The sequence below is a fragment of the Lissotriton vulgaris genome, chromosome 8 (genome assembly GCF_964263255.1).
Source record: "Lissotriton vulgaris chromosome 8, aLisVul1.2, whole genome shotgun sequence".
NCBI lineage: Eukaryota > Metazoa > Chordata > Amphibia > Caudata > Salamandridae > Lissotriton > Lissotriton vulgaris.
Genome location: NC_141696.1, coordinates 574,206,995 through 574,220,617, shown reverse-complemented (window position 1 = coordinate 574,220,617; position 13,623 = coordinate 574,206,995). Strand labels below are relative to the sequence as shown.

The 13,623-nt window shown below is 43.4% G+C and overlaps 1 protein-coding gene across 2 annotated transcripts in view; it reads right to left on the bottom strand.

The window, feature by feature from the left end:
* Positions 1–13,623, bottom strand: part of LOC147697737 (coagulation factor X-like) — an 824,358-nt gene that overhangs the window by 783,295 nt on the left and 27,440 nt on the right. For both annotated transcript variants that reach the window (XM_086934412.1, XM_086934411.1), the window contains exons 2-3: positions 3,892–4,055; positions 518–542 (exon numbers count right to left, since the gene is read on the bottom strand). In XM_086934412.1, the coding sequence (XP_086790538.1) occupies positions 518–542; positions 3,892–4,055 (189 nt within the window). The remainder of the gene's footprint in view (positions 1–517; positions 543–3,891; positions 4,056–13,623) is intronic.

The window sequence follows — 13,623 nt, the reverse complement described above, 5'->3', positions numbered from 1 at the left end:
TCACAACCAATTTTTGAAACAAAATAAAACTCTTATCTTATATTTAACATGTGATTATCCTATATTGTGAATCCTATGTTTATCTTTTTGTTTGTTCTTTATCTTTTTATGCTTTGATGCTTTTGAAAACCAAATAAACTGCTTTTGATTGATTGACGTGTAGAACAAGATATGCAATTGCAATAGATTTGAAAAGCAGACTTGTAGCTAATTTATTTCTGTGAAATCACACTCATATTTAAAGATGGTCTATAAATTAGAAACAAGAACTACGGTATATTTCAACTAGTGCTTGAAATGGAAATACACAAGTCCAGGAACGCACTTTCCCAACGTACCTATATCGTACTGAGAAGTGCTGACACTCTCCTATTATAAGTACTAGATCCTGGATGAGAAACGACGGTGCCCTCCATTTCAAATTAAAGAAGTGCTGGTATTTAATACATGATAGTACTTTGCAGTTTAAAACAGTGATAATAACAAGAAGCAGAAAAACAGAGTAATCATTTCTTACCTTCGTATATTTTCCAGAACCTTTCCTGTTGGGAAAAGAAATCACAACTATAAGGGGTCTGTGGAATGGAAATACGTGAACTGCAGCAGTTTGATTATTAAGAGCAAATTAACAAACGGCAGAACCCTGTCTGATTTTCTTGCAACCTTAAGTTAACCAGAAATACTACTGTTGGAAGAGAGACGCAGGACAAAGAGAACAGATGCCATTTTATTGACAGAAGTATACAAAAATGTCTCAGTGTTACATTTTTGTTTTCAACTTGCTGCCACTTTTTCAAGCTCTCTCTGTTTTCTTTTCCAGGTCACAACTGCCTCGTTGCCCTGTTTTATAGTTTCTCGCATAAAGGTAATAAGTGAAACCAGCAATGCATTGTCTGTGTTTTCCACATCCCTTTTACTGCACGAAGCCGCAGGCTTCAGAATAATACTGCTTTACCCCACATATACCTAAACCATCAATTTTCTACGACGCCGTTAACATATTTTTGCTCAATGTTTGGACAAATAACATTCCTAATATTTATTTTCTGACACATAATTTACTTGAGTTACCAAGATATCATTTTAATATCCAAAATGTTTGTTGCACCTGTATGAGTATGCCATGCGATTTAAGGTTTGATGTAATAAAGGACATTGATGAAAACCCATGTCTCTTTTTTTTAAACACTTTTTAGGTCTTGCCTACGACAGTACATGCGCTGCATGTGCTCTCGTTTGCAAGAGGCATTCTATACAACAAGGGGCTTGAATCTCACCCATTGCTTACCATTTGTTGACTTCATTGACACTTTTTTTGCTGCCTTTTAATTGGCCAGAGTATGCTGGCTTTACTTCCTCTTCTTTCGGCCGGAGCATGCACTAAGTACTGACTGCTTCAGCTTGATTGCTGTCCTTCTGCTATTCGCGCTGTGTTTGAAGCAATACTTGTATTTCTTCTTCTTCCCTGTTGTACTTGTTGAACCTCTTGTAGCTATGGTTTACTATACAACACACACTTCAGAAAATCCCTCTTCCCCTTTGAAATTGATGTTTATTGTGACAACAGATGTTATCTGCTTTCAATGTGGGAACTTGCAAACAAAACAGGTGATGGACCGAATGTGGATCAATGTCACACATTCACCCCAGTCCGAAGATCTGGGCCCAAATCCATCGTTTTTTTGCACTACACACCACCCTGGGTTAGACAATGGCGATATGCAAATCAGCTCTGACCCTGTGCCCCATGGGAACAGTCCAATCCGAACTGCAAAAGCCATGTCCTTCCCAGAACGGAATCAAGCATCCGAGGACCGGACCGGTTTCGAGGTAACACCTCTCATCAGCCCGGCTAGCTTGACTGCAGTGGTGTGGAGTGCCTGGGACCCACGTCTGAGCATCCCCAGCGCACTTAGGGCGGAATTTGCAAACAAAACAGGTGATGGACCGAATGTGGATCAATGTCACACATTCACCCCAGTCCGAAGATCTGGGCCCAAATCCATCGTTTTTTTGCACTCCACACCACCCTGGGTTAGACAATGGCGATATGCAAATCAGCTCTGACCCTGTGCCCCATGGGAACAGTCCAGTCCGAACTACAAAAGCCATGTCCTTCCCAGAACGGAATCAAGCATCCGAGGACCGGACCGGTTTCGAGGTAACACCTCTCATCAGCCCGGCTAGATTGACTCCAGTGGTGTGGAGTGCCTGGGACCCACGTCTGAGCATCCCCAGCGCACTTAGGGCGGAATTTGCAAACAAAACAGGTGATGGACCGAATGTGGATCAATGTCACACATTCACCCCAGTCCGAAGATCTGGGCCCAAATCCATCGTTTTTTTGCACTCCACACCACCCTGGGTTAGACAATGGCGATATGCAAATCAGCTCCGACCATGTGCCCCATGGGAACAGTCCAGTCCGAACTACAAAAGCCATGTCCTTCCCAGAACGGAATCAAGCATCCGAGGACCGGACCGGTTTCGAGGTAACACCTCTCATCAGCCCGGCTAGCTTGACTCCAGTGGTGTGGAGTGCCTGGGACCCACGTCTGAGCATCCCCAGTGCACTTAGGGCGGAATTTGCAAATAAAACAGGCGATGGACCGAATGTGGATCAATGTCACACATTCACCCCAGTCCAAAGATCTGGGCCCAAATCCATCGTTTTTTTGCACTCCACACCACCCTGGGTTAGACAATGGCGATATGCAAATCAGCTCTGACCCTGTGCCCCATGGGAACAGTCCAGTCCGAACTACAAAAGCCATGTCCTTCCCAGAACGGAATCAAGCATCCGAGGACCGGACCGCTTTCGAGGTAACACCTCTCATCAGCCCGGCTAGCTTGACTCCAGTGGTGTGGAGTGCCTGGGACCCACGCCTGAGCATCCCCAGCGCACTTAGGGCGGAATTTGCAAACAAAACAGGTGATGGACCGAATGTGGATCAATGTCACACATTCACCCCAGTCCGAAGATCTGGGCCCAAATCCATCGTTTTTTTGCACTCCACACCACCCTGGGTTAGACAATGGCGATATGCAAATCAGCTCTGACCCTGTGCCCCATGGGAACAGTCCAGTCCGAACTACAAAAGCCATGTCCTTCCCAGAACGGAATCAAGCATCCGAGGACCGGACCGGTTTCGAGGTAACACCTCTCATCAGCCCGGCTAGCTTGACTCCAGTGGTGTGGAGTGCCTGGGACCCACGTCTGAGCATCCCCAGCGCACTTAGGGCGGAATTTGCAAACAAAACAGGTGATGGACCGAATGTGGATCAATGTCACACATTCACCCCAGTCCGAAGATCTGGGCCCAAATCCATCGTTTTTTTGCACTGCACACCACCCTGGGTTAGACAATGGCGATATGCAAATCAGCTCTGACCCTGTGCCCCATGGGAACAGTCCAGTCCGAACTACAAAAGCCATGTCCTTCCCAGAACGGAATCAAGCATCCCAGGAACGGACCGGTTTTGAGGTAACACCTCTCAATTAAACTTTCTTCGACATGCCGCGGCCTTGAACGACACCATATCCAAGCAATGGCAAACAATGTATAACCCTTGAAAGCCAATGACTGAAGTGAACTTACCCAACGCCCGCACTCTCAGCTCTACTTCTTAGATGTGCTCTCCAAAGACAGCTAAAGCAGCCAGTTGTGAGGATTCTATGTTATAATTCCTTCAGAAGCTAGACGAGATACACATAATGTCTTTCATTCCAATTTCCTAACCAACCAATACCTATTTTAGCTAGTGAGAGTGTTTGTAGAAAGGGTTAAATGGAAGGCAAGCATCAGCAACATCCTCGTGAAAGCTAGATCTGTGGTTTTACAATGAGTAGGTTCGGTAAAAGAATAAAAATGAATGTAAAGATTTCCTTACAGTCTCGACATCATTGTCAAAGTATTCCCGGGCTTCTTCCAATGTGCAGAGTTCTTCGTAACACTCGCGTTCCAAATTGCCTTGCCAGAACTCTTCAAGGTAACCGGAATTAGCTCGTTTTCCTCTCCCGAGGATCGTGGTAGCGCTTTCAAGCTCTAAAAACACTAAAGAGAAAAGTAAAATTTTCATGCATTGTATTTTTTTGCTTAGGGTCAGAGATCACACATTGACTTGCAGTGATTTAGTCCATGCGAATTGCTGCACTGTCCAGGGACTTTGGGTAAAGTGCCCTGCTCTTATTTCTATCGATGCTGCCATCAACAACTCTTACATTGCCAAACCCCTAGTCTGGTTAGGGCAAGGGACCAGGTTAGGGTCAGCGTCAGAGTGAAGTTTAGGGCTGGGGTAGGGTAAGGTAAGTTTCAGGGTAGGAGTAAGGGGAAGGGACCAATGATGAGGTCAATCCTATCACTAGGTGAAGGAATTGAGGAGCATATTACCAAGGGGGGCGAAAGGCAATTATCGCCGGCCGCTAAGCGGCGATAATTTTATCGCTATATTAGCAAGCTGTCGCTAACTGATGTTAGCGACAGCTTTTAGGCGATAGCGAGCGATTTGGGGCCTGCTTTGCCTGTCAGCGATATTTATCACTAATGACATGCAAAGTGGGCGTACCCGACCTGCTAGCGACTGAAAGCAGTCGCTAACGTCGCTATCACCTATTAGCAAGGAGGGCGTACCGATGGAAATATTCCTGCTATCGCCAAAAACTTATGCCTGCTCAGACCAGTTCTTAGCCATGTTATCCAATGGGAGGTGGATAACATGGCTAAGAGCATTTCGTCGCTAATGCATGAATATCGCTGTATTCTCAGCGATATTCACGCTATCGCCGGAAAAATTATTGCTTTGGAGATAAACGTTGCTAAGCGTTAACTTCCGGCGATGCTTAGAGATAAAAAAATCGTTGCTAAGCCTAGTAAGCGATAAATATCGCTACTCCTTGGTAATATGCCCCTGAGTTATTTGACATATTAAGAACTAGGGGACATGTTTCCAAGGAGTAGCGATATTTATCGCTAACTAGGCTTAACATCAATTTTTTTATCGCTAAGCATCGCTGGAAATTATCGGTGAGATAACGTGCTATTAGCAATGTTTATCTCCAAAGCGATCATTTTTCCGGTGATAGCATGAATATCGCTGAGAATACAGCGATATTCACGCATTACTGACGAAATGCTCTTATCCATGTTAGCCACCTCCCATTGGATAACATGGCTAAGAACTGGTCTGAGCAGGCGTTAGTTTTTGGCGATAGCGGGAAAATTTCCATTGCTACGCCCGCCTTGCTAATAGGTGATAGCGACGTTAGCGACTGCTTTCAGTCGCTAACAGGTTGGGTATGCCCGCTTTGCATGTCATTAGCGATAAATATCGCTGACATGCAAAGCGGGCCCCAAACCGCTCGCTATCGCCTAAAAGCTGCCGCTAACATCAGTTAGCGACAGCTTGCTAATATAGCGATAGAATAAACGCCGCTTAGCGGCCGAAAACGGCCGCTAACCCGGCGATACTTGCCTATCGCCCCCCTTGGTAATATGCCCCAAAGTGATAATGTACAAATTAAGAACAAAGTGATAAAAATAGAAATGAGGTAATAGTTAGAGAATTGTCCTGGAATGTCGAGTGGGTACAGTTAAGGATATTTTTTCTTTTTTTGTATTCTTTATTTCATTCATTCCTTTCATGCACAGTAAAACAAAGCATTAGTACATAGTTGTTTAGGGTAGCTTTTCAAAAGGTTATTCGTAATCATCCAGGGTTGTAAGGCTTTGGCAGCTTTTATGTCGTTAATCAAATGCTTGTGTTTTACTCGATGAATATGTTTAATCATTTTCATATATCTTTATCGATCAGTAGCTCCTGGCTTTGTTAACTTTAGATGTCCATCAGTTCATATAACTCCAAACAGTCATTTCGGTTCATAGACCTTTGAGCCTGTAAGTGTTTCACTCCTTGAGCAGGAATTTACTTGGAGCTTTACTGGCGGGTTACATTTGAAGTTGCAGCTCATGTCACTCAGCATCTAAGTGACTGCATTGTCTAGCAGATGGCAATTGGAAGGATTCCCAGGTCCCTATGTATGTTTGGGGTTAAAAAGCCTCCTCGAATAGTACATTAATGGTTAGAGAGGCAGTGGCAGAGATTTGTTAATATTTCATTGAGGGTATTTACAGAACACAGGGGCATATTACCAAGGAGTAGCGATATTTATCGCTAACTAGGCTTAGCAACGATTTCTTTATCGCTAAGCATCGCCGGAAATTATCGCTGAGATAACGTGCTATTAGCAACGTTTATCTCCAAAGGGATAATTTTTCCGGCGATAACGTGAATATCGCTGAGAATACAGCGATATTCATGCATTAGCGACTAAATGCTCTTAGCCATGTTATCCACCTCCCATTGGATAACATGGCTAAGAACTGGTCTGAGCAGGCGTTCATTTTTGGCGATAGCGGGAATATTTCCATCGCTACGCCCACCTTGCTAATAGGTGATAGCGACGTTAGCGACTGCTTTCAGTCGCTAACAGGTTGGGTACGCCCACTTTGCATGTCATTAGCGAATAATATCGCTGACATGCAAAGCGGGCCCCAAACCGCTCGCTATCGCCTAAAAGCTGTTGCTAACATCAGTTAGCGACAGCTTGCTAATATAGCGATAGAATTATCGCAGCTTAGCGGCCGAAAACGGCAGCTAAACCAGAGATAATTGCCTATCGACCCCCTTGGTAATATGCCCCACCGTTATCTGGAGTTTTTTTTTATGTTAGGAGATGTAAGAGCCAGGGTTGCCCGCTCACAGGTTTACATGATTATAGGGTAACATGTATGCCACAGCAGGTGGGAGAAGCTGGTATTTCTTGCAGCGTTGTAGGGCGCTGGAAAGATTAAAGAGCAAGGACAGCTGGTTCCACAGTCTCAGGACATAGGCATACATGAGATACATCCCTTCTATATCTCCAGCCTTGTAATAGAAAAGTTGTGTATTATGCTGTAGCCTCCATAGAGTGAGATTTTATCAGTAAAATAGTCTGGATTGTGTGAAGGCTCAGACTAATTGATCAACACTGAAGTAGATTTACGAAGGGTTGCGTGGGTGCACGTGATGCAATGTTTTTCCTTGCTTTGCGCTACATAAGCACCCACATAGGCAAACCGCGCGGAACCTAAGTGAATAGCCAATATGTTTCCAGTTTGATGGCAGTTCCCATAGGACACAGCATCACGTACTCCACTCCAGTCATAGTGCAGAGCTGCTGCTGAGACGGGGGGAACTATTGAAAGTGAAGGAGGGTCGGAGGGAGGAGGTGATTTGCTTAAGGAGGATGAGGAAGAGAGCGACTTAGAGGGTGAGGGAGAGATCTGTGGAGGAAGAGGGCGTAGGTTATTGCTCTTCCCTTAAGCATTGTACCGAGTGCGACAATCCGAATGGTTGCTTAGCACGCCCCACGGTCTTGGGCTGTAAACCAAGAAGGCAGGTTTTGGTGTTTGTTTCTATTTGACGTGCTTGGTGATGGCGAAAAAGAGGGACAGTTGTAAGGGTCGCAGCAAGAGATGAAGGGGTTGGAGGGGAAGGAAGAGGGCAAACTGCTGGGGAAAGATGGTAACGATGAGTGGAAAAGTGACTGTCAAAGTGTGTGGTGAGTGAGAGGATGGCATGTGAGGAGAGCAGGCACTCTTGGCTACAAACCCCAGACCTCTTTTCTTCTCCCACAGATATCGCAGAGCCACTGTACAGGACCTTTCAAGAACCTGTACCATTACAACAGTTTATGTCGCAGTTTGTCACTGAGCTATCAACATCGTAGGGTAAACAACGTTTACCCCAAAACTATCTCCTCGCATAGAATCACAACGACTTGCGGAGGGGGGGGGAAGGTGTTGGATTTAAAAACCAACACCTTCCCTAGTGTCCGCAATGATTAGTGTTGGAATAGGAAATTATACTATTCCAACATCCAGCCCCCTCCCCCCCCTCCGCAAGTTGATGTTCCGACTTGCGGAGTAATGGTATGCGGAATCACAACGCAGTTGTGGTAACGACCGCGTTGTGATTCACTGCGGGGAGACAGACTGTGGGGTAAAGAGACATATTCATATGCAAATATAAAACAAGCACATGGTACAGCTGCCAACAATTGAAGAGTAATGGAGCCACCAAATTCAGGGTTAATACCACGCTTAATTTGTGTTGGTGGTTTCCCATGTTCGGCACCGTCACCTATTTGTCAATAAAGGCACTTATGACAGTCTGCCACATGGTGCCACTGTTTGTCTACTTTAGAGATGAGCACAACAACACATTTTTTTTAAGGCAATATACATTAAAAAAATAATCAGGGCACAAGTCCTAAAAAAGAAGTGGGGGGGACTAACAAGGTTAAGCAGTATGCAAGTGAAATCATGATGCGTGCCATCATAGAGCATGATGTCATGATGAGTGACGTTGCATGTGACATTATAGGAAGTGACCTCACTGGAAGTGACATCACAAGAAGTGACATCAGATTTTAAGACCTCACACATATGATTATCAGGTATATCATGAGTACATTTACGCGCATTATGATATTTAACAAATGAGATTTGGCGTCAGGGTTGTGCCAAATAAGTGGTGCATCCTGAAGAAAAATCTGGGCCTCAACTAATACATGTAATTTCTTAAGCCCTGCCACAAAGAAATTGGCAACAAGGACAAGTATGGCAGTAGATCTGTTATGCTTACTTAATTGGTTGCAAAGTCTACATTTTAAAATATTTGATTGGGTTAAGGTGCTGCTGTAAAGGTGCTCAGTAAATCCCAGGGAATAGTAATAATGGTGATATAACTCTGGAGTTTATTGCATTTGTTTGGAGAGATCTGTTATTTGTGAAGTCCCATACTTGAATCAAAGTAGTATATGGTTAATGTATCTCCTGCAGAGCACATCACGTAACATGCAGATGACATTTTTATTTTAAGTAGATAGTAAAGTGGGTTACTGCTTTTAACACAGAGATCCTTTTGTTTCTTGCAGTTCTATAATATAATCCTTGTAATATAGATAGAACCACAAACTATGAAGGACATGTGACTCCTACACCTTGTAACCCTGCCTCATGTAACTCATCTTGTACATTGATTTACACATCGACATGACTTTTTGTCAATGTATAATATGTATCTACACAAAGAGCACTGACACCCTGCATTGGGTTGAGTATCGCTATGAAAGAAATAAAACAGTTCTCTGAAATTGTTATTTGTCTAAATACTAGCACAGACCACCACATCTGACATTCTTACAGTGCATGCATATCTTATATACAGGAACTGAGCAAACGCAAAAGCATGCCTCTCTTAAGTACCTGTGAAGGGATAACAAACTGTGTGCCTTTGTTTTCCTTGTGTGGCATTTGCATTTAAGTGTGAGGTTCCAGGCCGCCTCCAGTCAGGATATTCAAACAAATGGAGGCCTGATGGCCCCTTAACTTAGGCCCAGCTGGAGGTGAAATGAAGCTCCCTCACTGCCGGCACATTGCTGATGGGAATTACAAGCAGACAACGTACAGGAGCTGCAGAACGTGACTTCAGGAAACGTTCAGCATATTTCTGTGGGGCCCAGCTTCTTGGCAGGGAGGACGGTGTCCAGCTGGTGAAAATAGTGAGTGGACACTGTGCACCTGCGTGTACCCCTGACTTGTGTCCTGAAAATGACTCGTACCTGCCACCCAAGCCATTCTTATAGCTTTGGGGGGCTGGAATATTCAAATTGTCACATTTGCAGGAGTGAGATGGTTAATAGCTGTGTTGGCACTGCCATTTGCAGCAATGGCAGGATCGATTGGTAGTGCAAGCACAGTGGCCACCTGACAGGGCCCTGGCACTTATTTTATTTACAAATTAAGCACTGTTAAGCAGTGGCGGCTGCCAGCTGTTGGGAGTAGTGGGTGGGCAAACCACCGCTGGCATGGACTGTTACCAAGTAACTTAAAATAAAAATAAAATTACATGATGCATAACGTTGCCACTGACAGGGAACAATAAATAACAGGACAGTAAACAAAACAGATAAATGAAAAAAAAGTCACTTAGCTGGCTGCACTTCCATGCCGGTCCAATTTTCTTCTTGCTCCAGCATGGGCTTAGCCAACTCGCTTAACCAATACTGGTGCTGCTCTCAGGCTGTGAGAGCAGTGCCAGGTTTGGATGGATCTGGTTGGCTGGGTGCTCCTTCAGGCTCTGTAGGCCTGCGCTTGGTCTCCACCCAGCTGTCTAAGACAGCTAGGTGGAGAGCTTCAAAGCGTGCATGTCACTTTAGCCGGCACAAAACAGCTACCCAAAGTGACATGCGCATTTTGGAGCATCTAGCCAGCCATTGCTCCTGTCGGACATGCCCCACATTACTTTGGGCTCAGGGGTAGTGCTGATGCAAGTCCCCACATCAGAAATTTAAAATGGCAATGAAACTTTTACTGTGCCATTTTATTTTTTCCTGCGCAGCTCGTAGCGGGTATGGGGGCTACGCTCCCACACCCATGCATGGAAACTGCTGCTGTTTGCATGGTTTTATATCTCAGCGGGGACGTGTTCAGCAAAGGTGGCTTGAGGAAAGTCTCTTAGTACTTATCCGGATTATTAAGACTGGAAAGGCCCAGCTGATGCTTCCACTTACTCTCATTTCACCTACCCCAGTTTATGACACCTGTTAAGGAAATGTTACATTACGTTGTAATGGCTATGAACATAGAACACACCGTGGAAAGAGCCAGACCACCTTCATTGAATGTGCAAGATTTCTGGGCCACCAATTAGTCAAGAACCTTAATGGTCAATCGCACATAAACAACTTAGTAAAAGTAGCTCAACTACAAATTCAACTCCTGTGTGGAATGAAAATGCTGGTCCAAACTGAAGAGTTTATGTTTCATGTTTATTTTATTGAGATTTATGGTATAGCGAAAGCAGTACCAATAACATACATTAGCATATTCTCCTTGATGTAACAGAATCCCAACTGTCCGTCAAAGCCCCCTCCTACAACCTACCCAATCCCTCCCAGGATAGATTAAAAAGTTGTCTTTCAAGTAACAGTCATCATGGCACCCTGATTTCTGTATGGTAAATCAAAAGTGTTCCATTCAGGATGTATGTGTTTCTGTCAGGTGTAGTATCCTCAATTTTTTGGGGCGTGTAAGTTCTCTATTCCTGGACAAGAAGGTAATGCATGCTTCCCATTTCTTCTGAAACTCTGTTTCTCGTTTATCTAGGGAGGCTGTGAGTTTCTCCATACCCAGTAAATTCCAGAGTCGGTGCAAGTTCCCATATTCTGGTGGCCACTCACTACACCAGTGTGCCTTCATTGCCGTTCTGGTGACGCGAAGCACCATATTCATGGCTTTGCCCCTATTTGATCTCAGTGTATTTACCAATTGATTTGGAAGTCCCAATATAGTATATGCACAGAAGCTCGGTATGTCAGTGTTGAACATATCATTAATGCTATTGATAATTTTTTCCCAACGGAGAGTTAGTTTGGGACAGTCCCACACAAGGTGCATTAGTGAACCCACACTTCCGCAAATCATCCAGCAATTGGGGAAATGTAGCTGGGCACCATTTGTGGACCCATTAGGGCAGGTAGTCCCAATAATATGTCATGAATAGGGCGTCTTTATTTGTGCTGCTGGTTGTTGAGATTTGCATCTTAGTGTAGATGTCAGCCCACTCCCTGCTGGACATGAGACACCCCAGTCCAGATTCCTACCTCTTCTGTGCAGGTGACCTGCCACTGACACTAGTCTCATAGCAGCTTGTAGATGGTGGATAGGACATGTTTGCTGTGGTGTTTTGTAATGAGCCACTTTTCCCAACTGAAGATTTTAAACAAGTTGTTCAAGGACTAGTCGAAAATAGATTATGGCAACGTCTTGTTAACTCAAACTGCTAAATTCTACCTCATGTCCTTGAAAGTTGCATTCCATTTAGTACTTGGGTAGTTGTAAGTTCCAGGAAGTATGACCACATCACACCTATATTCTTATCCTTAAATTGACTCTCAATAGAAGCAAGAAGAATCTTGAAATTGGAGTACATTATTCACAAATCTCTTCACTCGAAGACCTAGAACTAGCTTTAAACAACTGGTTATCTCTGGAGGGTACCTTCTTTCTAGCACAAAAAACCCTTCTGCTGAAAGTCACCATCGAAAAATAAAAACAAACTTTAAAGTAAAAAATCCTTCTCTAGATGTATACCCAAGTTGTGGAACTCCACCCAAGACCATTAATCAGATTGCACCCTTCACCTGTTGCCTCCCAGATTAAGATGTAAAGGTTACTGTTTCAAGAATTCTTCCTAGCAGGCCTGTTGACCTTCTCTCTGTAGCCTGACATTTACTGCAAAACTGGGAACATTGTTAGGGATTGTACCTGTCCCAAGTACACTGTGATTTCTCAGATTACACCTCAGAAGATTTCAGCATGTTCTCCATGTAACTAATTTCATTGTGAAGCTGTGTTATTATATGGCTTTTATCACTCTTGATGTTCTCTGGTTCACTGATAGAATATCGATGTTAAAAATATCAATGTTTAAAATATTGAAATAAAATATAGACTACAAAAACATTGACTCCCATACCTATTCAGGTTAGTACAAAAATATTGAAACAAAAATATCTATGTAAAAAATATAGATGTAAAAAATATTGATTTAAATATATATAAAATAAAATAATATATATTAAATATATTAAATATTAATATAATTTTTAACAACAACATAAATACATGTAATATTCATTTTTACAAAATAATATAAATAAACCTAATTTAAAAAAGAAACGCACAAACAATAATTTATACATATATATTTACTTTAAAATAATTATTAAACTATTATCTTAAATTTATTTTAGAACTTTAAAATTATATAAACATAAAATATATATATAAATAATTTAAAATATGAGAAAAATTCTACAATAAATTAAAACATTAAACTATGAAAACATATTTAAACTTCAATTGCCCAATGCAACAGTAGGAAAAGTGTTGGGTAACAAAATAATTACATTTACTATTCCAACTCCAGTGAGTGCAACAGTAGGGAAAGTGTTGGATAGCGGAGGAGCAAAAATGACTATTCCCACTCTAACCCCTTCGCTCTTCTGACGGCCAACAGCCGTGGCGTGCACTACCTCCGTAGTGTTGCGAACGTCTGTTGGCTGTCGCGGCCCCACCCACTGCGCTAAACCGCTGCACCGCGGCTGATTGCCGCCGCGGTTAAGCGGCTTAAGAGCGCAACAGTAGGGAAAATGTTGGATAGTGGAGGGGTAAAAATTAGTATTGCCACTCCACTGAATGCCAAAGTAGGATAAGTGTTGGATAGCGGAGGGGTAAAAAATGTATTCCCACTCCAGTGAGTGCAATAGTAGGGAAAGTGTTGGGGTAAAAATTACTATTCCAACTCCAGAGAGTGCGACACTAGGGAAAGTGTTGCGTAGTAATATGGGCGTCCGCCCAAATTTTTCCAGGGGGTGGAAAATGTTAACATCATCACCATCCTACAACATGATGTGTGCCAGGTGGGGCACAAGAAACACTGGGGCACAGGAGGAGCCATGAGGGGCAGGGATCAGGCTGCATATGATCTCATACACCATAGGGTTATTGTGCCGCA